General features: G+C 43.7%; 1 protein-coding gene across 1 annotated transcript in view; it reads left to right on the plus strand.

The window, feature by feature from the left end:
- OTOA (otoancorin) overlaps positions 1-25520 on the plus strand; it is a 33119-nt gene extending 7599 nt beyond the window's left edge. The window contains exons 7-25 of the mRNA XM_070955034.1: positions 1629-1752; positions 2194-2409; positions 3532-3699; positions 4697-4837; positions 5996-6051; positions 6623-6740; positions 7947-8020; positions 9699-9834; positions 10940-11130; positions 11776-11869; positions 12051-12183; positions 13364-13551; positions 15389-15544; positions 16796-16938; positions 18156-18292; positions 19444-19541; positions 21456-21648; positions 24258-24348; positions 25485-25520. Of these exons, the coding sequence (XP_070811135.1) occupies positions 1629-1752; positions 2194-2409; positions 3532-3699; positions 4697-4837; positions 5996-6051; positions 6623-6740; positions 7947-8020; positions 9699-9834; positions 10940-11130; positions 11776-11869; positions 12051-12183; positions 13364-13551; positions 15389-15544; positions 16796-16938; positions 18156-18292; positions 19444-19541; positions 21456-21648; positions 24258-24325 (2434 nt within the window). The 3' untranslated portion in view covers positions 24326-24348; positions 25485-25520. The remainder of the gene's footprint in view (positions 1-1628; positions 1753-2193; positions 2410-3531; positions 3700-4696; positions 4838-5995; positions 6052-6622; positions 6741-7946; positions 8021-9698; positions 9835-10939; positions 11131-11775; positions 11870-12050; positions 12184-13363; positions 13552-15388; positions 15545-16795; positions 16939-18155; positions 18293-19443; positions 19542-21455; positions 21649-24257; positions 24349-25484) is intronic.
- Positions 25521-27155: the final 1635 nt, after the last annotated feature.

Consider the following 27155-nt stretch of genomic DNA (forward strand, 5'->3'; position numbering starts at 1 on the left):
ATGGGGATTTTGCAGTATCCTTCCCCTGCCATGGCCAACAAAGACATGCCCACCTAGCCACGCCACACCTGCCACACCACGCCCACAGAACTGGTAGTAAAAAAATTTGGATTTCACCACTGCTTCAGGGTTGCCTTTTGAAGAGCTGAGCAACAGGGGAAGAGTCTAACCGTGAAGGTTGAGAGTTCTCCATCTGGAGATTTTTAAGAAGAGGTTGATGAAGACCTCTTTTTTTTGTGGACGAGTTAGTCTTCTTGCACATTGCAGAAGATGGTTCGCCATCACTGATCTAGAAGGTTTTTGTCCTCCTTCCAACTTCTAGGTAGTCTTGGTGGTTCTTTCCAAATCCATAATTCTTTGATGTTTTGTGAAGTTGTCTGGGGGGAGGGGTGTGCAAATTGGTCAAAGCCCCTCCCTTAATTAGGCATTTTGGAGGTCAAGATAATTTGGCTTGAGATAATTTGGAACAAGTTGGGTCCACTAATTTGCTCATCCCAGCTAGACAGTGTTGTGGCCCGCCAGCGGCCTGTGCAGATCGTGGCTGATCCCGACGCCGAGGAGGCTGGTGTGGTGTTGTTTCAGCAGCTGGCGCAGCCGGCGCTCGCGTCGGACAGCGAGGAGGCTGAAGAGGATGTGGTGCCAGAGGCAGAGACTCAGCCAGGGCCTTCAGAACCTCCAGAGGCTCCGTCAAGTGGAGAGAGCGAAGTGGAGGAGCCTCTCCTCAATGCTCGAGCACGCAGGGCTGCCAAAAGGCAGGAGTGGCTACTCAGGAGGAGGAGGTCTCGAGAGTAAAGCTTGAGGATAATTGGCCACTCCCTTAGCCTATTTAAGTCACACACCGTTAGTAAGTTTCTTGCTAGAAACAACTTGTAATTATCATCAGAGCATTTTTGGAAAAGTCTCATCGTATCTTGCTTTCTGGGCTGGTTGCCAACCTTTGCCGGACTTTGGTTTATTCTTGCTACTTAATAAACTGGATAAGGACCGTTGGTGTGTGTCAATATCCTCGGGAATCCGGAGCTGGGGCAGAACAGACAGGGACATGGTGTGAGAGTTCCATCTGGCTTCTTGAAGGACACCCAGAAGTTCAACTGAACTGGAGTTCAGTTGCCTGCTATTTTGAGGTGGAAAACACTTCAAGACTGAAATAGGCTTAATGAAGATAGAAGAAAAAAAAAACTGAGATAATGTAGTTTCTCCAGAAGAAAACAAAATCTAAAGACAGGACAGGCAGCTAATGTCAGGGTTCCTAAGGATGCCCTAATTAAATCATGAGTCTCGAGCCAAGCCTCAAAAGAAATCCAGTTATTTTTTAGGAGCTTCATGTCAGCACGTTCCCAAGTGAAGCCAACTCTGACCCTACGTAATTTACACTCCAATTATGACCCTGTTCAATCACATTCACCAATGGAGCAATTTCATGGGTTGTAAAGGTCACTCCCCTCCAGCTGCTGTAGGTAACCCTGGGATACAGCCTTGAGGGAGATAAGCGTGGAATGTGCATCTGTTTTCGGCTGCTGAACAGTTTCGCCAGTTTCCCATCCTCCCCCCTGGCCTATGGCAACTCGAGAGCAGGCCAGGGATGCTTTTCGTGAGTTGACAGCTAACCTCTTCTGTTCCTCACGCAGGCTGGGTTTGCTGGTTTGTTTCTACCATGATTTGGCAGAGATGGATTCCACCATGGCTCGGGCATTGCTTCATCAGATGATGAAATGTCACCAGTTGAGAAGCTTCCAGGCCAATGTGCAGAAGGTAAGTAGAGACTGGGACAACATCATTAAACGACTGGAGATTAAAACATATGAAGAACAATTGCAGGAACTGGGTATGGCTAGTTAAATGAAAAGAAGGACTAGGGGAGACATGATAGCAGCCTTCCAATATCTCAGGGGCTGCCACAAAGAAGAGGGAGTCAAGCTATTCTCCAAAGCACCTGAGGGCAGGACAAGAAGCAACAGGTGGAAACTAATCAAGGAGAGAAACAACTTAGAACTAAGGAGAAATTTCCTGACTGTTAGAACAGTTAACCAGTGGAACAACTTGCCACCAGAAGTTGTGAATGCTCCATCACTGGAGGTTTTTAAGAAGAGATTGGACATCCATTTTTCTGACATGGGATAGGGTTTCTTGCTTGATCGGGGGTTTTTTTTTTCTTTCCTGTTATTACCTTTGGTGTTCTTGGAATGGTTCCAGCTGAAGTCCCAGCTTCTCAACGTTGCCGTCCAAAACCAGACTTTGAATGACATTCTCGGCACCCTCTCCGATGCCGTCGTGGGTCTGGCAACCAGCCAGCTGGAATCTCTGTCCCCCACAGCCGTGCATGCCGCCATCTCCACGTTAAACCAAGTCTCCAGTTGGGCCAAGAGCCAAACTATCATTCTATCCAGCAAATACCTGCTTTACGAAAAGGTGCGTTGGGTTGTCAAAGGCATCGGTTTGCTTTTAATTACATTTATTGGAGATGAGAATGTTAGTTAATTCCCAGCCCATTGCAACGCTTGCTGATTGTGTGTGTGCAAATGGTAGTTTACTGAATCATTTATCAGTGACTTGGACGAGGGGATAGATGGGGGAACTCATCAAATTTGCAGATGACACCAAGCTGGCAGGAATAGCCAACACTACAGAAGAGAGGCTCAAGATACAGAAAAAGATCTTGACAGACTTGAACATTGGGCGCTATCTAACAAAATGAAATTCAACGGTGAAAAAAGTAAAGTTCTACATTTAGGCAAGAAAAACCAAATGCACAGGTACAGTATATGTGGTACCTTGCTCAATAGTAGTAACTGTGAAAGGGATCCTAGTGGACAACCATTTAGATATGAGCCAGCCGTGTGCAGCAGCTGCCAAAAAAGCCAACACAGTTCTAGGCTGCAGAAACAGAGGGATAGAATCAAGATCACGTGAAGGGTTAATACCACTTTATAAGGCCTTGGTAAGGCCACACTTGGAATTCTGCATCCAGTTTTGGTCGCCATGATGTAAAAAAGATGTGGAGACTCTAGAAAGAGTGCAGACAAGAGCAACAAAGAGGATTAGGGGACTGGAGGCTAAAACATATGAGGAACGGTTGCAGGAATTGGGTATGTCTAGTTTAATGAAAAGAAGGACTAGGGGAGACATGATAGCAGTGTTCCAATATTTGAGGGGCTGCCCCAAAGAAGAGGGAGTCAAGCTATTCTCCAAAGCCCCTGAGGGTAGGACAATAAGCAGTGGGTGGAAACTAATCAAGGAGAGAAGCAACTTAGAACTAAGGAGAAATTTCTTGACAGTGAGAACAATTAACCAGTGGAACAACTTGCCTCCAGAAGTTGTGAATGCTCCAACACTGGAAGTTTTAAAGAAGAGGTTGGATAACCATTTGTCTGAAGTGGTGTAGGGTTTCCTGCCTAGGCAGGGGGTTGGACTGGAAGACCTTCAAGGTCCCTTCCAACTCTGTTATTCTATTTCTAAATAAGGACAATTGTCTAGGTTCACACAATCCTTTCGGCCATAAATCCTGTTTTATGTCTTTGATTCCTTTGTCAGACATTGTCGTTTCACAACGTTAGTCAAATGGGGGCTTTAGCGCCTGGCATTGACACCCTATCCTTCTACAATATGAACCCCAATGAACTCTCTCAGGCCATCCAGAATGTCTTGGCACAACGGGCACTGGATCTGTCCCCAGTTCAAAGACAAGGAATTTTCCGGAAGGTAAGCCCTTACATTTCTGAGGAGTGGAGAACATATGAACGAGATGGAGACATCACGGGTTTAGAACCAGAAAGATTTCCTCTCCATATTCTACATTTCAAACAATCTTATCAAGAGGACTAGCTCCAGAAGTCTTAATGGAACCCTAATTCTACTTTATTGCAAAATGGAATTAACGAAATCTTACAAGTCTGAAAGGACATCTCTTCCCCCCCTCACCTTTACAGCCCAAGAAACTAGGGAGGGTTTCTTCTGAGATGTTTACCAATTCCTATTTTTTCTTTGGGCTCAGCTATCTCTTATCTCACTATTGTCTCATCTGTGGCTCTTCCTCCTGTCTCCAAAGATCATTCCCACAGACCTTTACAGCAACTTCCCAAGAGAAAATATTTTGTTTTGGCTACAGAATCCCCTCTATCTCAACTCCCCCCTCTCCCTATTCCTCAGCTCCAGTGTGGCAAAACTGAAGCGGTCAAAAATGGCTTCGGTTAGGTCAGCTTCAGGGTTGAGAGTAGGTTTGAAAGCAGAGGTGGGTTTCAGCAGCTTCTGACCAGTTCTGGAGAATTTTGAGTAGTTCGGAGACCTGGTAAATACCACCTTTGACTGGCCCCGCCCCCATCTGCAAAATGAGATTAATGGAATTTTACAGTAACCTTCCTCTGAAGTGGGGTGGGAATGGGGATTTTACAGTAACCTTCCCCTGCCATGCCCACCAAGCCACACCCACCAAGTCATGCCAAGCCCAACCCAGAGAACCGGTAATACATTTTATTTAATCCCACCAATGTTTGAAAGGACGTCTCTCTCCCCTCACCTTTACAGCCCAAGAAACTAGGGAGGGTTGCTTCTGAGATGTTTACCACTTCCCATTCCTTCTGTGGGCTCAGCTGCCTCTTATCTGGCCATTGTCTAGCCTGTAGTTCTTCTTCCTGCCTCCCAAGGTTGTTTCCACAGATGGTTACAGAAAATTTTCAAACGCTTCCCTTTTTTTCTACAGATCCTGGCCTCCTCGCCGCTCACGTCGGTCCTCATGGATCTGCCTAATGCCTTTTTTACTGAGGTCTCCTTGTTCGATCTATGGAAGGCAGGCAGCTTCAATGCGTCATTGGTGAAAAAAAGAGAGCTGAGGACAAGCCAGGTAATCTGACAGACCGACAGGTGGATGGGTGCATGATGGCGCTTTGTGGACATCTTGGGTTTGGCAACCAGGAAGTGGAAGAAGAATGGAATGGAATAAGAATTAGAAGAGAGGAGAAGAGAAGAGAAGGGAAGGGAAGGAAAGAGACGAGAGGAGTGGAGAGGAGAGGAAAGGAGGGGAGGGGAGGGGAGGGGAGGAGAGGAGAGGAGAGGAGAGGAGAGGAGAGGAGGAGAGGAGAGGAGAGGAGAGGAGAGGAGAAGACAGGAGAGAAGAGAAGAGAAGAGAAGAGAAGAGAAGAGAAGAGAAGAGAAGAGAAGAGAAGAGAAGAGAGAGTAGAGTGGAATAGAAAATAGAATGGAATGGAATGGAATGGAATAGAATAGAATAGAATAGAATAGAATAGAATAGAATAGAATAGAATAGAATAGAATATATATTATTAATATGATGGAGATGAATTATCGCAACAAAGATGTGTAATACAACTATCTAAACATAACTGTATCGAGAACACACAGTTTGATGAAAATTGAATGTTATATAAATAAAACAAATAAAACATGAAAAAGAATAGAATAGAATAGAATAGAATAGAATAGAATAGAATAGAATAGAATAGAATAGAATAGAATAGAATAACAAGAGTTGGAAGGGACCTTGGAGGTCTTCTAGTCCAGCCCCCTCTCAAGCAGTTGAACCCATATACCATCTCAGACAAGTGACTGTCCAGTCTCTTCTTAAAAACCTTCAGTGCTGGAGCACCCACAACTTCTGGTGGCAAGCTGTTCCACTGGTTAATTTTTCCTCACTGTTAGGAAGTTTCTCCTTAATTCCAGGTTGCTTCTCTCTTTGATTAGAGGACAAACAAGAGGACAAAGGGTACAGTTCTCCCACAGCTTGGCCCTAATCTGGATATTCTCCCAATTCCCATTGTCAGAGAGCGCCCCTCCCAAATCAAGATGGCACACGCAACTATGCGATGGAAGCTTGTTCCTTTTTAATCAGTGTCTGTCACTTATCAAAGAGGGTAGAGCTTGGATTGCGTGGTTATATGCTAGCTGGGGAATTCTGGGAGCTGAAGTCCATCTATCTTAAAGTTGCCAAAGTAAAAAAAAAAAATTGCTGTAACATACAGATCCTTTATCTGTTTAATTTCAGGCTTTGTTTCTGTATGAATTCTTGTCAAGGAAAACTTCCCTGTCTGATCTCTTAAGGTAAGGAAACATCCTCTGTTCTTTAATCCTTACGTTACAATGAGAACTGAGGATCCTTGTTGAAGACAACAGTGAAATTCAATTTTTTTTACTACCGGTTCTGTGGGCGTGGCTTGGTGGGCATGGTGTGGCATGGTGGGTGTGGCTTAGTGGGCATGGCAGGGGAAGAATACTGCAAAATCTCCATTCTCACCCCACTCTTGGAGCCAGCCAGAGGTGGTATTTGCCGGTTCTCCGAACTGCTCAAAATTTTCGCTACTGGTTCTCCAGAACCTGTCAGAACCTCCTGGATTTCACCTCTGACAACATCCTAAACTTAACATCCTCTAGAGATGTGGTACTACAGCACCCATGCTCCTTGACCCACTGGCCACATGCTGGTTGGGAATAAGGATACTTGTAATAGGACTCTTTGGAAAGACACACAAATTGAACGAGAGGATTTTGATCCTAACTTAGAAAACGTTCTTTTTCAGACATGGAATCTAATTGAATGAGAGGGAACATTCTCAGTATTAAATTGTATCCTACACAATTCTTACTTTGTATTTTTTTTCCCCTTTTCCTCCAGTAATGGACAGCTGTTGAAAGGAATGACCTGCTGGCACATTGAGAATCTGAGCCCAATCTCTTTTTTGAACCTTTTCCACATATTTGAAAAGCACCTTCATTTGCTGTCTTCCTTCCAGGTCAAATATGAATATATCCTAATATGTTTGTTTTATTTCCAACAGAAGGTCTGTTTTAGTTTCTGGATCATGATTTCAGAAGTTCACCTAGGGCAAATTAAATACTTGCGATTTGCATTTTAAAGAGATTTTGCATTTTGTTGTGGTCCGCCAGCAGCCCACGGAGCTAGTAGCGGAGTCAGACAGTGAGGAGGCTGGGGAGGACAATGGGCCAGTCTTGGAGTCAGGGGAAGGTCCGGACGAGGGCTCTGTGTCGGAGGCAGAGATGGGGCCAGGGCCATCTGGGAGTGATGCACGGACTCCGGAGCCTCCATAGGCGGATAGCAGAGAGGCAGAGGAACAGGAGGAGCCTGTTCCTAGTGCACGCATGCGCAGAGCTGCCAGAAGGCAAGAGCAGCTAAAGCAAAAAGGACGACTCAGGAGTAAGGCCAGGAAATGATTGGCCCCTCCCATAAGGCTTAAAACAGCAGCAAAGGCACTTGGGCTCTTTGTAGGAATGCAACATTACTAAATCTGTTTCCAGTCGGCATCTCTTATTTCTGAACTTCATGGGGCTTTGCCAAGAAAGGCCTTTGGCAGGGTGCCAAAGAAGATAAAGGTTTGTGATAAGTCTGAAGGACTTCTTCTGAAAAACTTGGTTTGCAATTAATTTGGACTAAGCTGGGAATGAAGTAAATCTCAGCTGTTAAAATAAAGTAGGTTTGTTTCGGACTAATTGTGTCTTGTAACGACTAAGCGAGCCTAGGTCACAACCCATTTTGGAAATAATGTAATAAGAAAAACAGCAATTGCTTCCTGAATTCTGGACTTCTCTGAATTTGAAAAGATCACACTTTTATCTAAGCAAATCCATAAAAGCATAGATGTGAGATCTCATACACTTCTCTGTGTGTGTGTTTGTTTGGCACACATTAATGAATCTAACACACTAAAAATGCATCATTTTGTGGGTATCAAACTGCTTGTAAATTTCGTTTAGGGATTCTACGTGGAATGTGCCAAGTTTTTTTTTTTTTAAATCACAAATGTGCAAAAAAATGACAACGTTCGTTTGAGATTATGTCGACTAAATGTGAAATTGACTTGACAATGGATTAAAATTACTGATATTATGTTAGCATATATAGAAACAAAATAGTGGCTCGGGATTATAGCTTTTTTGCCTTGTTTCTATGCAATCACATTTGAAAAATCCTTTTTTTGCAGGTCAATTGTTTGGCTTGGAAATTCTGGACAATTTCTGAAGCATCTGTCCCTCCCTACCTCTTAGCTGTGCTTCCGTAAGCCATTCTTTTTAATTACCTTCCTTTTCTTTTCTTTTTTTTTTCTCTTACCGGAATGAAAAACATCATGAAAATGATGGATCTTTACAGTGCCAATATGCATATAGCATTTCAGCCAATATTTATTCATTTCTTTCATGGTTTAAAAAAAAAAAGTATTTATGATAACTGCTGTGTCTCCAAATAATGAAAACCTTTTGATTGGATTTTAATTATGGCATTAGGATTCGAAAGGACTACATGAAAGAGAAAAAAAAATATTTAATTGCAGTCATGGTAAAATTGCTGCAAATCAACATACAATGGAAGTTAGACTTCAAATTCTGAGATGAAATGGAGATTTAAACCCAAGGAAATTAGCAGTTGCAAAAAATTGCTTGTTTGCACTATTATTATTATTATTATTATTATTATTATTATTATTATTATTACTAATTGGATGTGAGGCTAAGTGGCTGTTTTACTAATTCTGTGGCAGAGACACGATTCAAATTTCTTGATATAAAAACTCAGTCGAATACGAATAGCTGGATGAATTTCACATTCAAATGTATCCATATAACTTATATTAAAGGCTGCAAGGTATCTTACACTGTATGTTTTTTTTTATTGAGCTCTATTTTGGGGAAACAGCTAATTACATTATGGAAATATAATGTATTTATATTTCCGGGTGCAATTCAAGGTGTTGGTTACCACCTTTAAAGCGCTCCATGGCTCAGGACCTGGGTACCTACGAGACCGCCTTCTGCCACCGATAGCCTCCCACCGTCCAGTTTGCTCCCACGGAGAGGGACTCCTCAGGGTGCCGTCGGCCAAATTATGTCGGCTGGCGACACTCAGGGGGACAGCCTTCTCTGTGGGAGCCCCTGCCCTTTGGAATGAACTGCCCTCGGACATACGTAAGATCTCTGACCTCCGAGTTTTCCGCTGTGCTCTTAAGACTTTGCTCTTCCGACAGGCAGGACTAGCTTCATAAATTGAGTTTTAAATTTGGAATTCTTAAATTTTTTGGGTTTTTTAGTTAATTGGCCTTAAATGTAATACTTTTAATAATTTTTAAATTTAAATTGTGATATTTGTATTGTGTTTTTACCTGGCTGTACACCGCCCCGAGTCCTTCGGGAGAGGGGCGGTATAGAAATAAAATTATCTATCTATCTATCTAAATATGCTTTCCTAAATCTGATGCAAAATGCCAGTCCAAACTGGAAACCATTTCAACCCTGAGCTACAAATATTTCTCCTTTAAATTGGAAACCATTCTTGGACTTTGCTGTTACATATGGTGCCCCAGCCAAAACATGATTTTTTTTTTTTTATAGAATCATATTTCAACTTGATCTATAATTTTATTACCGGTTTAATGTTCTATAAGAGATTTGTGCTTTGCTAACCGAGTATGTTCAATTGAAAATTTAATAGGGATATCCACTTGCAACTTATCTTTTGTTTCCTTTTATGTTTTGTCTGTCTTTCTCTCTCGCTTTTCCTTTCTTTCCATAAAATTTTACTTGAAAATCTATACGAGCAGCTGGACATAAACCTTCCTGAAGACAATAAGGGTGCATTTCTGATTCAGCTGATGTAGGTTAGAGAGAAGAGAGAAATAAATTCCATCTCTGTAGTTTCTGCATTTCCATAAAGTGAGCTTTGGAAAACTTTCTCTTGGTAGCGCTGAGTTCCTGGAATCTGTCAGCGGATCCCGCTGTGTCCCTTTTCTGATCAGTTTGGGAAAGACGGACCTCGATCATCTCATCTGGAGCGAGCAAAAGAAAAGAGCTCTTCGGCAGAAAATCCAGCGCTGCTTAGTAAGAACGCCTATTGTTTTCAATGACGAGTCTGTTTCTCGTTCAGGCTGATGTCCAGGTAGTCCTCAATTTACGACTGTTTGTTTAGTGGCCATTTGAAGTTACGACGGCACTGAAAGTGACTGTTTTTCGAATTTTCTACCTTTGCAGCATTCCCCACAGTCACATGATCAAAATTCAGAGCAATAACAATAGCCCTTAGACTTATATACTGCTTCATACCGTGTTTCCCCAAAAATAAGACACTCCCCCGAATAATAAGCCCTCCCTGAAAATAAGCCCTCCCCTGAAAATAAATCCTCCCCCGAAAATAAGCCCTCCCCAAAAATATTTCAATGTATGCGCAACCGGTCCCGGCCATTTCCTCTGGTTAGGATTAGGGAGACAGAGCTGGAAATCAGGTAAGACGGCAAGAGGAGCCCCATCTTGCTCCATGTGCCCCAAAATAATATGACCTCCCCGAAAATAAGTCCAAGCACTTATTTCAGGGTTCAAAAAAATATAAGTCAGGGTCTTATTTTCGGGAAAACGCGATAGTCCTTTACAGCCATCTGTAAGCATTTTACAGAGTCAGCGTATCGCCCCCAACAATCTAGGTCCTCATTTTACTGACCTCAGAAGGATGGAAGGCTGAGTCAACCTTGAGATGGTCAAGATCGAACTGCTGGCAGTCGGCAGAGTTAGCCTGCCAAACTGCATAAATATGAGTCATTTATGACGGTCGCAGGGCCACATGATTCCTTTTTGCAACCTACTGATGAGCAAAGTCAATGGGAAGCCAGATTCACTTAAGAACCGTGTTACTAATTTAACAACTGCGGTGATTGACTTGATAATTCTGGCAACCAAATTCGTAAAATGTGGCCAAATTAACATTTGTCTTGCTCAGCAACAGAAATGTTGGGCTCAATTGTGGTCGTAAACCGAGGATTACCTGTAGTGGTATGTAGGAAAGGCCTGGGGAGGTGGAGAAAAGAGATGCTGCCTAGGGAATGGTCAGATAAGAGGGAGCAGAGCCCACAGTTGCATAATGGATGGAGAAAGGGACCCTCCCTTGTTTCTCTGCCTCTTAGTTCAACTGCTGAATTGATGTGGCTCATTTCAGGAAGGCTCGGTGGCTGATGAATATACTGTGGACCTGTTGGGCAATCTCCTTTGCCATTTGTCCCCCGCGTTCATCTGTCAGGGGGTCTCCCCAGAAGTGATGACAGTCATCCTCCACCGATACAGCCAGTGCCCCCATCTCAGCTACCAGCAGAAGATAGAAATTCAGCAGAGACTAATTGAATTGCATGGGTAAGCTCTTTGCAAGGTCCCACTGAGTAACAACAGCCAAAGAAGAGTGTGATGGCTTAACGACGGTTAAAGATGCTGAGTTCATCAGCTGGAAGCTGACAGCCCAGGTTTGAGACCCGAGTGCGTCAGAGGCAATTAGCCCCATTACCTTCCTGGGGTAATTGCCTGGATCGTGGCACTGGTAGCAGAGGATGGTTTGAAAAAGAATACACCTGACACTCGGGGTGAGTTCCTGTTCCTTGCTCCAGCTCTTGCCAAACTAGCAGTTCAAAAGCATGCAAATGTGAGCAGATAAATAGGTACCCCTTCGCTGGGAAGATAACAGCCATGCTGGCCACGTGACCACAGAAGCGTCTTCAGACAATGCTCAGCTAAGAAACAGAGATGAGCATCCCTCCCTAGAATCAAACATGGCAGCCCAGGGGAAACCTTTACCTTTATCTTTTTATCCAAAAAAGCCGCTACGTGCAAAGAAACTCGTTTTTTCCTAGCCCAAACTCTTTACTGTAAACACTTCTTCCCTCACCTGTCTCTCTCTCTTCCAACGTTGGAATCTTTTCCAGTACATTTTTTTAAAAAAAAAAACTTGATGGCAAATGGAAAGCTTTCTTTTTACAACCGAGATTCCAATTTTGTATTTTCCAGCTCCCCGAGAAACTGGACGATTGAAACAATTAAGGATCACGGTGCTTTTATGGTATTATTGCCAAAGGATGACTTGATCGCCCTGCTTGAGAAGGTATTAAGGAAGCTAAAAAGAACGGAGAACCATCTATAATTAGTAAAGTAAAGTAAGCAGTAACAGAGTTGGAAGGGACCTTGGAGGTCATCTAGTCCAACCCCCTGCTCACGCGGGAGACCTGTACTAGGGATTCGAACTTAAAATCCTCATCTTTTTATTTTTGCATTCCCTCCTGAAGTTTCCTGACTTCATCTCGGAAATAGCATCGAAAACATCCCAACCGCTCTCTGCACCCAAGCAGCTTCTCTTCGCTCAATTTGAATCCCTTTATGGCTCCAGAATTCCAACTCAACCCTCTAATTCAACTCCCGGTAAGCAATTCTGTTCTTCGTGACTTCTGTCTTGTAAGACTCAAACCGTCGATTTCTTTGTATCACTGCTCTTTAAGATAGGCATCGCATCAATCTGTCAAAACTTCTGTGAGTTCCTTAGAGGTTGTTGTTGTTTTTTTAATTAGGAGGCATCAAAATAAGTAAATATTTGCTAAAAGGCATTTGCCAAACTTCTATTTTATTTTTTGTTGTTTATGTCTATGGAGATGCTCAGTCATCCAGGTCATCATTGTCCCAAAAGTGCTTTTTTCAAGGGTTGAAGAAGCTTCTTGGATGAGAAGTGAAACATCTTCAAAGAAAAATAAAAAAGTCCAGTTGCCTCTTGAAAAAAAGCACCTTTGGCACATTATGACAAAGATTTCCAGGTGGAATGATCTCCTAAATAGATCCCCTCCCTTTGGAAATCATTGTTATAATGTCCCAAAGGGGCTTTTTCAAGAGGCAACTGGACTTTCCATTTAGACATTTTATGGTTGTGTGACCCATAAGGAGATAGGCGGCATAGACATTTGATAAATAAATAGGTGGCTGTAATAAGATTAGCCATTTCTCTGCTTCGGATGATGGATAAGGTGATATTTTGTCACCAGGTTGTTGTCATCTCGCAAAGCTTCCCTGGCCTGCTCTCGAGTTGCCATAGGCAAGGGGGATGGGAAACCGACAAAGCAGCACGACAGCCAAAAACAGAAGCACATTCCAGACATTTCTCTCTCAAGGCTGTCTCTCAGGGTTACCCACAGCGGCTGGAGGGGAGTGATCTCTATAACCCGCAAAATTGCTCCATTGGTGAATGTGATTGATGACACACCCGGGGGGGGGGGGGAGGGGAGAAACAGGGTCATGATTGGGGTGTAAATTACATGGGGTCAGAGTTGGCTTCACTTGGAACGTGCTGACGTGAAACTCCTAATAACTGGGGTTTTTTTGAAGCTTGGCTCGAGGCTCATGATTTCATTAGGGCATCTGTCGGAACCCTGACAGTTATTTTATGATTGATGTCATTCTTTACTCCCAGTGTGGTCCTCTCCTCTTGGTGTTACTATTTGGTGTAGGTACAAATGTCACCTTCTTTTTTATTAGTTTTAACCTGTCTGTCCATCGCTGCCAGATCTGTTCAAGTGAATAATATTGAAATGCCTCCATGTTATTCCATTTTCAGACTGCGAAGATGTCACGGCACCCTCTTTGGATGAGATTATACTATTATCAGAAGCAAACATGTTTTGGTCTGTTCAGGAACTGAACTGTATGGAAAGGAGGACGTTTGCCCAAACGGTGGAAATCCTTGGCTCAGTGCGTAATTTTAACACCTCACAGCTTGCTGTCTTGAAGGAAAAAGCTAAACAGGTAATGAATGATAAGAGGGGGAACAGAACGGAAATCCCTTGTTCTCTTCTAAATCTAGGGACCTGCCCCTAATGCATTCATGTATCCAGTTCATTAGAGGTTGAAGGGAGATAATAATAGCAGAATAGGTAGAATTACTGGGACATAATAATAACTTGCTGTTTTGCTTCTGTAAGAATTGCTTTGTTAAGAATTGGAATTGCCTCTGCCGTTTGCTTCTACCAGTGATCTAACTCCTGTTATCTTGTTTTTTGTGTACAACTCAGTGCTGTGTCTTTTAACGTCTTAAAACAGCTCCCTGTTTATTGTTTGTTTTTGTTTTTAAAAACTTTGTTAGCTTGTTATGAGCTCTTAAATCCAGTTTTCTTTTCGGTCTTGTCCTCCTGCTTTATTGCTATTGATTTAGGCTGCAGCTGCACTATTAAAATATTATTACAATATTATATCCTGAATTGTTAGCTGTACTGGGAGTGACAAGGCCAAGGGAGGCGGAGGGTAGAAAAAAGTAGAAGTAAATAATGATTTGAAAATGCACACGTTAATGTCCTCATAGCGTAATGCCCAAGGGGTACAAGTAAATAAATAAAAATCTATAATTCTGGGTAAAGCTTCCTAGGAATACTCGCGAAATATATAGTAAGACAGGCAAGTGAAAATGTCCATTAGTTTCCATCCCATATCCTAAAATGAGAAATAGATATATAAAATCTTCTCAATTACATGTTTGTTCCCAAGCTAAAACAAAATCACTGCATGATACAAGAGGTTTACTAAGAGTGTAGAAAGAGTTTTGGGGAGTTCCCAGACCTCTAGAATAATAAGTTGCTCCTTTGCCAATCGGCACTAAATAGTCTCTTGATCAATTTGGGAAATCAAATTGAGGTGATTCAGCGATTGAACTGATACAGCTTCCCCCTCTGGTTCAGCTTTGCTGAAGTTGGGAGAGACTGGGGATGATGGGATCTATTCTCCAACACATCAGATTAGTGAAAAATTTTAGCAAGGGGTTCTTTGCCAGGTTGCTGGATGGCCGTGGCCATGGTGGTGTGGCCTAGTTGGCCTCCTGCACCACGGCGGGGGGGGGGGGGTTATTGCCCTCCCCGGACTCCAGAGACTTTCTGTGCGCCTTTGGCGTTTAGTCGTGCCGGCCACATGACCACGGAGATGTCTTTGGACAGCGCTGGCTCTTCGGCTTTGAAACGGAGATGAGCACCGCCCCCTAGAGTCGACAACGACTAGCACATATGTGCGAGGGGAACCTTTACCTTTACCTGTATAAACAAATATGCAATAACATCAGTCATATTATAACATATATTATCTTCCATTATGGTATCAATTATATAACCATCAACCAAAATTTACTCCTCTGTTTTCCTTTCTCGTGTAAACCATACTTCCCCTAAGGGCCTGGTGGCTCAGCAGACTAAAATCATTGTGATTAACACCAGCTGTCTGCAATTACTGTAAGTTCGAATCTCACCAGGCTCAAGGTTGACTCAGCCTTCCATCCTTTCTAAGGTAGGTAAATTGAGGACCCAGTTTGTGGGGGCAATAAGCTGACTTTGTATAAATATACAAAAGGATGAAGGCTATTGCTTAACACATTGTAAGCCGCCCTGAGTCTCCGGAGAAGGGTGTCATATAAATCAAATTAAAAAAAAAAAAATCCACTCCTCTAACCTTAATATCTGTCATTTAACCATTTGTAGAATAGTTCCCATGTTGTGAAATAATCAAAATCTTCTTTTCCTTTGCTTTTTAGGGTTAACCTATCCATCTATTCACATTCCAGAATTTTTTTGGTTATGATATATATGTGTGTGTGTTTGTAAAGGTTTGGGGTCTGCCGGAAGGCTGGAAGAGATACCACATTGTGTCCCTGGGTTGCATTGTCACGGCGTTGAATGAGAAGGAAATTGCCATGCTGGATCTCAGCTTGATTGACACCGTTTCAGCCTTGACCCAACAAACAGCCTGGAATCCATCTCAGGTTAATAAAAGTTCACACCGAGAGTCCATTGCTTAAGAGAGGTCTGCCGAGTCTCGTTATTGTTGCTTTATGTGTGTGCTTTAAAATCTGTGCATGTTGTATGTGGGTGAGGTTGAAAGCAGAGTTGAAAATTAGGGTCCGTGAAGTGGCATCCACCCAACTAAATATCTCCCTTCAAAAAGTACAGTAGCAGTTAGGCCAAAACAGTCTTTGATTTCACATGTGTACCAGTGGTGAAATCCAAATTTTTTTTACTACCGGTTCTGTAGGCGTGGCTTGGTGGGCATGGCAGGGGAAGGATACTGCAAAATCTCCATTCCCACCCCACTCGGGGGCCAGCCAGAGGTGGTATTTGCTGATTCTCCAAACTACTCAAAATTTCTGCTACCGGTTCTCCAAACTACTCAAAACTTCCGCTACCGGTTCTCCAAACTACTCAAAATTTCCACTACTGGTTCTCCAGAACCTGTCAGAACCTGCTGGATTTCACCCTTGATGTGTACCCTTAAATAAACAAAGTGATCATGCTGACGAATTGGCTCCTCTCCTTTGGTCGCGTAAAAAAATACAATTTGGAAAGAAACATTTTGGAAATCTTTGGGCCCGGCACTCCCAATGTTCAAGGTTTTCCTTCAAACGTTGGATCTCAAGGGGGGGTGTCCCTTCACTCCAGGGGTGGGCTTCAAAAATTTTAGCAAGGGGTTCTCTGCCTGGTTGCTGGGTTGGCGTGGCCATGGTGGGCATGGCCTGATCAGCCTCCTGCACCACAGTGGGTAGGAGTTTTTGCCCTCCCTGGGCTCCGGAGGCTTTCCTTGAGCCTCTGGGAGGGCGAACATGGCCTCCCCAGGCTCCAGAGGCCCTCTGGAGGCTGGAAACGGGCCAGTTTCCGGCCTTCCCAAACTTCCGGTAGGCCTGTTTTTCACCCTCCCTGAGCCTCCACTGGCACCCTGCACTTACCTGCATACATAACGGGTCGTGTGGGGATTCCTGTGGGTGGGGTGGGGTTGGAGTGGGATTTGGGGGTTCTCCGAACTGCACAGAATCTTAGCTAGAGGTTCTTCCGAACCCCTGCGAACCCCCAGCAGCCCCACCCCTGCTTCACTTCCTCCACTATGGTGGTGGATGTATTTGTGCTGCAAATTATTCTGAGATCAGTTTGCATAAAGTAATATGTTTTTTTGGAGGGGGGAAAGAGAAACACGGGGATATGTATTGTGGTTATTGTTGTTTATTTCTCCCCCTCACTCCCAGGCGAAATCTATTTTGCAAGGTTTTCTGAATGATTCGGGGCAAGAGATAGCCAGTCTCAAAAGTTTTGATCTGGTAGCTCTTGATGCTACTCTTTGCACACTAAACTCGACAGAGGTTGCATCCATCAATGCCACCGAATTCAGGTACATGTACCCATCTGTTCTTCTCTCATCCATGAAATGCTTGTAAAAGGTATGGGATAGTCCAAGGGGGGATATTGCTTTTTTCAAAGAGAAAAAAACTCCACTTTCCTTCGATGTTTTTTAGACCCATTTCTCAGGCTTGCAAAGCAACCAAAATATTATTGCAACCAAGCTGCAGAATATGGAAAATAGTTGCCTTCGTCAATCAGGACTCTAAGGCTGTGTTTAACCGTTAAAACAGCAACCAGCCACATTAATAAAAATAACCGATTTGAGCAAAATGTGAACTATCTTTTGTGGTGTGGTTTTTCCATTCCCTGTCTAGATCTGTTGCAGCAGGATGCCCTGCTACTCATAGTCTACTCATAAAGATAGTGGTACGGTGTTTGGACACCGCTGAAGAGAGATACTCTGAAATCCTACAGGCTCTGATTATTTAATTCTTACATTGTCTCCGACAGCTGAAGGGGCAAAAACTTCCTAGCTCTTGTATCATTGTCTTTTTCTTTTCTTTTTTTCTTTTCTTTTTTCTTTCTCCTTCTCTTCCTTCCTTCCTTGCCTCCCTCCTTCCCTCACTTTCCTGTCCTTTCTCCTTCTCTTCATTCCTCCTTTATTTCCTTCCTTCCTTTTCTTTTTCTCTTCCTTTTTTCCCTCTCTCCTTCTCTTTCCCTCCTTCCCTCACTTTCCTTTCTCCTTTCCTTCCTTCCTTCCTTCTTTTTCTTTCTTTCTTTCTTTTCATTCCTTCCTCCTTCTCTTCCTTTCTTCCCTCTCTCATTCCCTCCCTCCCTCCCTCATTCCCTCCCTCTTTTCCTCGCTTTTCTTTCTCCCTCCCTCCTTTCCTCCCTCCCTCCCTTCTTCTTTCTTTCTTCTTTCCTTTCTTCCCTCCCTCCCATTCCCTCCCTCTCTCATTCCCTCCCTTCTTCCCTCACTTTTTTCTCCCTCCCTCCCTCCCTCCCTCCCTCCCTCCCTCCCTCCCTCCTTCCTTCCTTCCTTTCTTTTTTCTTCTTCCTTCCTTCCTCCTCCTTTCTTTCTTTCTTCTTCTCTTCCTTTCTTCCCTCCCTCCCTCTCTCATTACCCCCCTTCCTTCCTTCCTCCCTCCCTCCCTCCCTCCCTTCTTTCCATCTTTCCTTCTTTTCTTTCTTCTCCCTACGAAACGTTGGCAACCGGGTGTCAAAAAAGGCTGATTGTGATAAGGTGTTCTTTTGCTTTCTCCGTAGTGTGGTTTTAGGCAGGCTGGGTTCTTTGCCGTGTAGCTCAAACACTCTGCGAGAATTTAAAAAGAAAGTCGAATCTGTATTTGGGAGTCCCATGAAATGGAACCCTGCAACCCTGCAAGAAATTGGGACTATCGCCGGTAAGAAAGTGTAGTTAACCACTCCAAGCCATGATTTGCCCCACGATCCTTCAGAAGTTGTGAGTGCTCTCCAACACTTTTGGAGGTTTTAAGAAGAGATTGGCCGGCCACCTGTCTGAAATGGTACAGGGTCTCCTGCTTGGCCAGAGAGGGTTGGAGTAGAAGACCTCTAAGGTCCCTCCCAGCTCTGTTATTCCATTCTGATCTGATTCACCTTCTGTGCAGCGGAAGAAGTAAGAGAAAATAGAGGGTTCTAAATTTTTTTACTACTTGTTCTGTGGGCATGGCTTATTTTGTGGGCGTGGCTTGGTGTGTGGGGGTAATGTGACTGGGTGGGCGTGGCCAACTTTTTTTTTTTTTTTTAACTTTTAAAAGCATTTTTTCGGCCGAAGAGGTTGTAGAAAAAAATGCTTTTTTTTTTTTTTAATTTTGATTTATATGCCGCCTTTCTCCGGAGACTCAGGGCGGCTTACAATGCGTTAAGCAATAGCCTTCATACTTTTGTATATTTTATACAAAGTCAGCTTATTGCCCCCACAAACCGGGTCCTCATTTTACCTACCTTAGAAAGGATGGAAGGCTGAGTCAACCTTGAGCCTGGTGAGAATTGAACTCGCAGTAATTGCAGGCAGCTGGAAGCGAAATACTACCTTTAACAGTAGCATTAGTCTGCTGCGCCACTCAGGCTCCTTTTAAAAGTAAAAAAAAAAAGCCTCTGATGAGGTGGGCGGGGTAAGTGAGCGGTAACCAGGCCGGGGACCGGTTCAGGGGCATGGCCAGCCAATGTTATTACCGGTTCTCGGAACTACTACAAATTTTTACTACTGGTTCTTGGGAACCGGTGCGAACCGGGAGCAACCCACCACTGGGGGGGGCCTCTTTGGAGCCCTTCTTATTAAAAGCAAAACAGCAAAAATGAGAATTGCACTAATTGAGCCTGCATTTTTTACTAAACTTGGTTCCCATCAAACATCCATTTAATTGCAAGCTCTGGTTTGATTTCCCAGAGGGGGCTTGAAATCCTGATTTTTAGAATCAAATATTGATCCGCTAAGGGCTGGCGCTCCTCAAAGGCTCCAAATTCCGTCTAATCGGAACGGCGGGAAATTGTGTCCTGATCGCTTCCCCTTTTTTTCCCTCTCCCGTGCTAGCTGGCTTAGACGAGAAGGAATTAAGAGGCCTTGATCACGAATTGATGGCTTATTTCCAGCCTGCGGCCATCGCGTCCATCCCCAGCGAAATCTTTAAAGTAAGTCGGAAAGCTTTCCGTTGGGTTTGCTGCCTTCTCCATCTTTTAAAAGTTTATTTGGGGGGGGGAATGAGGTGAGAGGGGGAGGAACGTATGGCTTTGCGGCTGGTTACATATTTAAGATACCCAATTTGGTGTAGGGTGCAGACAGCTGGGTGACTTTGGGCCAGTCACTCTCTCTCAGCCCTGGGAAGAAATCAATGGCGAAATGCTTCCAAAAGTGCAGGGACTCATCCAGGCAATCAACTTGAAGACACCTAAAATTTACTATCTCTCCTTCCTTCCTTCCTTCGTTCCTTCGTTCCTTCCTTCCTTCCTTCCCTCCTTCCTTCCTCCCGCCCTCCCTCCCTTTTCAAAATTAGTCTTCCTTCCTTCTCAAAATCCTTCCTTCCTTTTCAAAATTAGTTTTCCTTTCTTCTCAAAATCCTTCCTTTGTTTTCAAAATTAGTCTTCCTTCCTTTTCAAAATCAGTCTTCCTTCCTTCCTCCTTCCTTGTTCCCTCCCTCTTCCTCTTTCTTTCTTTCTTTCTTTCTTTCTTTCTTTCTTTCTTTCTTTCTTTCTTTCTTTCTTTCTTTCTTTTCTTTCTTTTTTAGTTTCTTTCTTTCTCTTTCTCTTTCTCTTTCTCTGTTTCTCCTCTTTCTTTTTCTCTCTCTTTCTTTTCCTTGTCTCCACGCACCATCAGTTTCCTCCCGCCGCTTCATCATCTAAGGGTGAAATTTTGCAGCTGTTCAAACCTGAACCGAAAGGGGAAAAAGAGAGAGATGAATTTATATCTCATAATTACTTGCTGCCTTCGGAGACAATTGCCTTCTGAAAAAAAAAAAGAAAAAAAAAGACAAATCCAACACAAAAACCCAGAGAAACTCTTTGGCATTTTTGTTAAATGTCAGTTGTTCACATTTGCTGTCATTGTTCTACAATACGAGGAAAGATAATGACTGCGCAGTTCTAATCATAGGGTTTGGCTTCTAAAGTAGGCATAATCATATGACTGTTTGGTAGAATATTCTGCATTGGAATTGGGGGAAAAATCAACTCTCAGGTACTTTTATTCTCTTTATTGTCTGACTGGTGTCACCATGGAAAGCTCTAAAGTCACCATTTGCCTGCAAGGAATGAAATCAGATGCATTTGGAAGCTTATAAATTAACGGACTAACAGGGTTGGGAGACACCTTGGAGGTCTTCTAATCCAACCCCCTACTCAAGCAGTAGACCCTATACCCGTGATGGCAAACCTGTGGCACGCATGCCACAGATGGCACACAGAGCCATATCGGTGGGCACGTGAGCTCAGCTCTGCTGATTTTGGGGCCTTCTGGGCCCACCAGAAGTCAGGAAAAATGCTGTTTCTGGCCTCCGGGGGGGGTGGGGAAGGCCCGTTTTTTGCTCTCCCCAGGCACCAGAGCCTTTCTAGGATAGAAAGATATATCTATATCTATATCTAATTGTATTATCATTGTTAGAGTTGTGTAACAATGTATTGACCCCAGTCATTACTCTGTCCACAAAATATATATATATATATATTTTATTTTTTTATTTTTTTTAATTTGATTTGATTTATATGCCGCCCTTCTCCGGAGACTCAGGGCGGTTTACAATGCGCTAAGCAATAGCCTTCATCCTTTTGTATATTTATACAAAGTCAGCTTATTGCCCCCACAAACTGGGTCCTCATTTAACCTACCTTAGAAAGGATGGAAGGCTGAGTCAACCTTGAGCCTTGGAGAGATTCGAACCAGCAGAAATTGCAGGCAGCTGTGTTAATAACAGGGTGCACTAAACCACTGTACTATCAAGGCTCTTGGTTGTTAAAGGAAAACTGCAAATAAAACATATACAAAAAAATAAAAATAAAAATTTGGGTCATTTGTGGTCGTAAGTCGAGGACTACCTGTATTTATTATCGCAGGAACTGTCTCCAGAGCAGCTTGCAAACCTTGGTCCTGAAAACGCAGCCAGGACGACGGATTTGCAGCGCCGACATCTGAATGAAGAGCAGCTTCAGAGTCTCCAATTGGCTTTGGATGGGGGGAGGAGAAGAATCCGAGAAGTATCCTTGAATGAAAGTACAATCGACCCAACATCGGCACCTCTTTGGAACGGTGAGTTTTCTTTCTTCAAAAGTACCCTTGGATTGGATCGTCAGTATAATTCTCATCGTAATTTCATGTAGGGGTAGGGGATTCAGCCGGTTCGGACCGGTGCTGGCGAATCGGATGCTAATTTTACATCCGGTTCGCCAAATTGGTAGTTGCAAGGACTGGCTGCATGGAGGCTCCGGGAGGGCGAAAAACAGGCCTCGCGGAAGTTCACAACCGCTAGTGATTAAGAGCTGACATTGATTTTTGAGAGGCATTAACCATTGACAAGACCACTTGTCTAAGTTAAGATTGGTCCTGCCAGCCTTCAAAAGCGCCCAGTTTGCGCCTGGTAGAGATGTGTGGCATGGCTACACTGCTTTATAGGTTGGCCCCAACTGGGAATTCGATCCATTTCCCTCAGGTCGGCGGTTGCTTCCTCCTGCAACCTTGTCGTTTTGGGAGCTCGCAGGTGCTGCCTCTTAAGTTCTCCCTCTGGGTTTTCACACAGCGAAAAAACAGCTGCGAAGCGACAACCACTTCATTAATTCCTCTTCTTCAGCACAGCTTCGATGAGTCGGGGAGCTGGCTTTGCTCCCGCGACCGATTCCCAGCGAGAAGGACAGCCGCTTCCCGCTCTGGCGAGCAGCTGACCTTTTTATTTTATCCGCCAAGGCGATGTTGTTTGTGTTGACCTCTTGTACAGCTTTCATTCATCAAGGGGAACCTCCTCATCTGTTTTTAATGCAGAGAACAGATTCCTTTTCCAGAGGATCAGGGTGGAAATCCATTGGGTTGAAATTAGGCTGGGCAGCTGTTGATAGTCATGCCAGCAAGATACAACAGAAATGATGAAAGTGGACATTACGACTGGCCCCTGGTTGTTCCAAGATCTAAGTCTTCCAAGATCTCAGGGGCTGCCCCAAAGAAGAGGGAGTCAAGCTATTCTCCAAAGCACCTGAGAGCAGAACAAGAAGCAATGGGTGGAAACTCATCAAGGAGAGGAACAACTTAGAACTAAGGAGGAATTTCCTGACAGTTAGAACAATTCATCAGTGGAACTCCTTGCCTCCAGAAGTTGTGAATGCTCCAACACTGGAAGTTTTTAAGAAGAGATTGGATAACTATTTATCTGAAATGGTATAGGGCAGGGGTCTGCAACCTTAAACACTCAGAGAGCCATTTGGACCCGTTTCCCACCGAAAAGAAAACACCGGGAGCCAATAATTTAGCAACCCGTGTGCCTAGGTGGGCGTGGCCAACTCAACGTCAATCACTCCCACCCAGTCACATGAACCCCCCCCCAGCCACACTTACCCAGCCAGTCATTAGGGCAGAGAACCGGTTGGTAAATTATTTGCCCCGCCTGGCCCCACCGAACCCCTCCCCTTCCAGGTACCTCTTGCCACACCCGGCCTCAGGTGTGTTGTTCACCTTCTCTCTCCCTCCCTCTCTCTCTCTCTCTCTCTCTCTCTCTCTCTCTCTCTCTCTGTCACTCTTTCTCTGGCTCTGGCTCTCTTTCTGTCTCTGTGTCTCTCTCTCCTTCTCTGTCTCTTTTTGTCTCTGTGTGTCTGTCTCTCTCTGTGTGTCTGTCTCTGTTTGTGTGTCTGTCTCTCTTTCTCTCTCTCTCTCTCTCTCTCTCTCTCTCTTCTCTCTCTCTCGCTCTGTGTGTCTCTGTCTCTCTCTGAGACTAACGGGCAGGCCATGGAGGAACAGCGGCAACAGCCGCTTCTCTCCGCAGCAGAGGGATGAAAGGAGGGAGCCACAGCAGAGGGATAAAAGAGCCACATGCGGCTCCGGAGCCGCGGGTTGCTGACCTCTGGTATAGGGTCTCCTGGCTTGAGTAGGGGGTTAGACCTGAAGACCTCCAAGATCCCTTCCAACTCTGTTATTCTGGTGGCTTCCGGTTCTCACAAGTGCCACCTCTCTTCAGTGGCAGAAGGCCAGAATTTTAATCTGAATTAGAACATCCGGTAAGGAAGAATAAATATCTTGAAGGCCAGCTGGAAGTGGCCTTTCCGTCCTCTGCTATTTTCCTGATTTCCCAAAAAAGGCTGTCCTTCACCACGTTCTCATCCTGGAAAGTGAGCAAATAAAAGTGAAGAATGAATGAGTGAATGTCTCTCTGGACAACTTAGAAATGGGTGGGGACTTTTCTTGGTTCGATGGTCCTTGTTCATTGCTACTTGATGGAAAATGGAGGAGTTAGGTACCTCTTCCTTTCCCCTTCTTTTCCCCTCTTTTATTACTTTTATAGTCAAGGCGGTCAACAGATCCAAACATCTTCCTCCTCCCTATTTTTCCCAAAACAACAACCTTGTGAGGTAAATTGGGTTGAGTAGAGAGGGACAAGCCCAAAGACACCTACCTGGCTTTCATGGCTAAGGTGGGACTAGAACTCACCGTCTCCTGGTGATTGGCCCAAACTCACCCAGTTGGTTTTCATGCCTGTGGCAAGACTAGAACTCACCATCTCCTGGTGATTGGCCCAAAGTCACTTAGCTGGCTTTCATGCCTAAGGTGGGACTAGAACTTTCAGTCTCCTGGTTTCTAGCCTGGTGCTTTAACAACTAGACCAAACTACTAATTCTTTGGACCTTCTCTTCAACCCCTCCCCTCAATTTCCTTTTCAGGTGCTTCCTTACCCTACAGGTTAAACCTTTTGATGTCTGCTGTTTCAGTCCTGCATCTGGTCTCCTAAACTGACCACTTTTGAAGTTTACAGTAAGTCTGTATTATTATTATTATTATTATTAATATTATTATTATTATTGACTTCACACATTGTAATTATTGCGTATGATCTTGGGAACTTCTCAAAACAATGTTCTTTGAACTTACATTGTGTTGATTGTTGTTTCTATGATGTAGTGATATATGCGCTGGGAATAGAGCAGTAGAACAGCAGAATTCCAGAAGGGGTGGTTTTCTTCAGATTTAAGGACTGGTGAAGAACGTTTTAACAACTGTGGCAAAAAAAACGGTCACAAGATCGGGTGCAACTTGTTTAACAACCTCCTTACTTCTCCGCCACAGAAATTCTAGTCCAATTTTAGTTGCAAGTCAAGGGTTACCTACCATATTTTTCAGAGTATAAGACACTCCGGAGTATAAGACGCACATTAGTTTTTGGGGAGGAAAACAAGGGGAAAAAAAAATCTGCCTCTGCCTACCAGCATCCATCGGTATTCATCTGGCTAGCATCCTTGCAGCAAACAGCAAACAGCCTGGTCATTTTCAGCACGTTATCGCAGCCTGATTCAGCACGAACAGCTGATTGGCAGTTGGATCGGCCTCCTGGAATACCACCAATCAGCTGTTCCAGGCTGTGGGGATCACCACAGCCCATTGCCGCCTCCGCGTGTTGCTTTTTTTGCCTCCGCGCATCACATTTTTGGCCTTCGCATGCTCTGTTTTAGACCCATTCCAGGCTGTGGGGAATCGCCATAAGACATCGCCGCCTCCTGGAACTGGCCAAAATACTTCATCGATCCCCGTCGCCTGGAACTGGCTGAAAATGTGACACGCAGAGGCCAAAAACAGAGCGTGCGAAGGCCGAAAACGCGGCGCACGGAGCCAGTGATTGGCGGTGATTTGCTGTGGCGATCCCGGCAGCCTAGAATGGGTCTAAAATGGAGTGTGTGGAGGCCAAAAACGCAACCTGTGGAGGCCAAAAACGGCCGAAGGGTGGGGGCCAGCGGGTGGGTGGGGCTTCAACAACACTCGCTGTATAAGACACACAGACATTTCCACCCACTTTTGGTGGTGGGGGGGGGGAGGAAGTGCGTTTTATACTCCGAAAAATACAGTATATTTATTTCTTCCACATTATTCTTACCTTGATTTTTTTTTTCCCCCAGAGGTTTCCCAGCTGACATTGCAAAGTTGGAAGAATGACCTTTCGAAAAACCTGCTTGATGTTTGAAGAATTAAAATAATGCCTTTAAAAAAAAAAAAAAAAACTTGGGGAATCAGTCAGTTCCAGGAATGCATTCAATATTTGCAAGCATCTTACGTTCACGGAGGCAAAAAAAAAAGGCTGTTGAAGCATTGAAAAACTTTCCTAAAAAAATATCAATAGCTTTTAGGTGAACTTAGAAGACGACTATGCAAGCATTACTTGTTTAAAACCGCTCAGTGCAGGGATATAACTTTTGATTCAAATGTTGAAATATCAAGTTTTGGAATCGGGTACTTCCTGTTCAGACTATTGGCAGAATTTAGGATTACAGAAAATCAAAGAGATGGCTTTGAAGAAAGCAGGGAGAGGCCAATAGGTAGAACTAAGTCCCAGAAGGAAAGAATTTAAAGCAGTGCCGCTCTTCTCATTATTATTTTTATTTGTTCAAGGGTTTTCTTTCTTGAAAAATACTTTATTTATGTTAGCATCTAATGGATTTAACATTGTTATTTTAACTTGGTTCAAGGCAAATAGTGCTCGAGTTACAATCATTCATTTAATAGATAATAGAATTCTTTATTGGCCAAGTGTGATTGGACACACAAGGAATTTGTCTGACTGTTCGAAGCTACAATGAAAAAAGTGACTTACAATCCTCAGTTACAACGTCCCGTCATGGGTGCTTGGCAAACTGGCATTATGTATGATGGTTGCAAGCATCCTGGGATCATTTGCAACCTTTGCAATTGGTTTCCAATAACCAAAGTCAACCGGGCAACCTAGATTCACAGAACAATTGCACGATTCACTTAGCAACAGAAATTCTGGCCCCAGTTGCATTCCTCAGTTGAGGATTGCCTGTAAAATATTTTGCAAATGTGTCCAGCTTTTTAATATGATGATTATCAATAAATATGAATCCGATACAAAGGAAAACTCTGTTGGGATCCTCGTGATTGCTAAAAAGTGGGCAGGGTCCTTAGAGAAAGAAGTTTAACAAACATTGGTCCATATCAATGAAGACAAGTTCTGGGCTGCCTCATCCATTTAGGGCAGGTTTTTAATTTTGCACAGGGACAAAGAATAGATAGATAGATAGATAGATAGATAGATAGATAGATAGATACAACAGACAGACTGATAGAGATGATAGATTGATAGATGGTAGGTAGGTAGGTAGATAGATACTGTGGACAGATAGATACCATAGATAGATAGAAAGATAGATAGATAAAAAGAATAGAATAGAATAGAATAGAATAACAGAATTGGAAGGGACCTTGGAGGTCTTATAGTCCAACTCCCTGCCCAGGCAGGGAACCCTACACCACTTCAGAGAAAAGGTTATCCAATCTCTTCTTAAAAACTTCCAGTGTTGGAGCATTTACAACTTCTGAAGGCAAGTTGTTCCACTGATGAATTGTTCTAATAATAGACAGATAGATAGATAGATAGATAGATAGATAGATAGATAGAGAGAGAGAGAGAGAGAGAGAGATTAGATAAATAGAGAGAGAGACAGACAGACAGACAGATAAGTGGGTAGATAGGAAGAAGATAGGTGGTAGATAGTAGATAATAGATAACAGACAATAGATAGAGATGGATGGATAGATAGATAGGAAGGAGA

Source organism: Pituophis catenifer, unplaced genomic scaffold (assembly GCF_029215685.1).
Source record: "Pituophis catenifer annectens isolate HBS135680 unplaced genomic scaffold, rPitCat1.0.hap2 SCAF_16, whole genome shotgun sequence".
NCBI classification, from domain to species: domain Eukaryota; kingdom Metazoa; phylum Chordata; class Lepidosauria; order Squamata; family Colubridae; genus Pituophis; species Pituophis catenifer.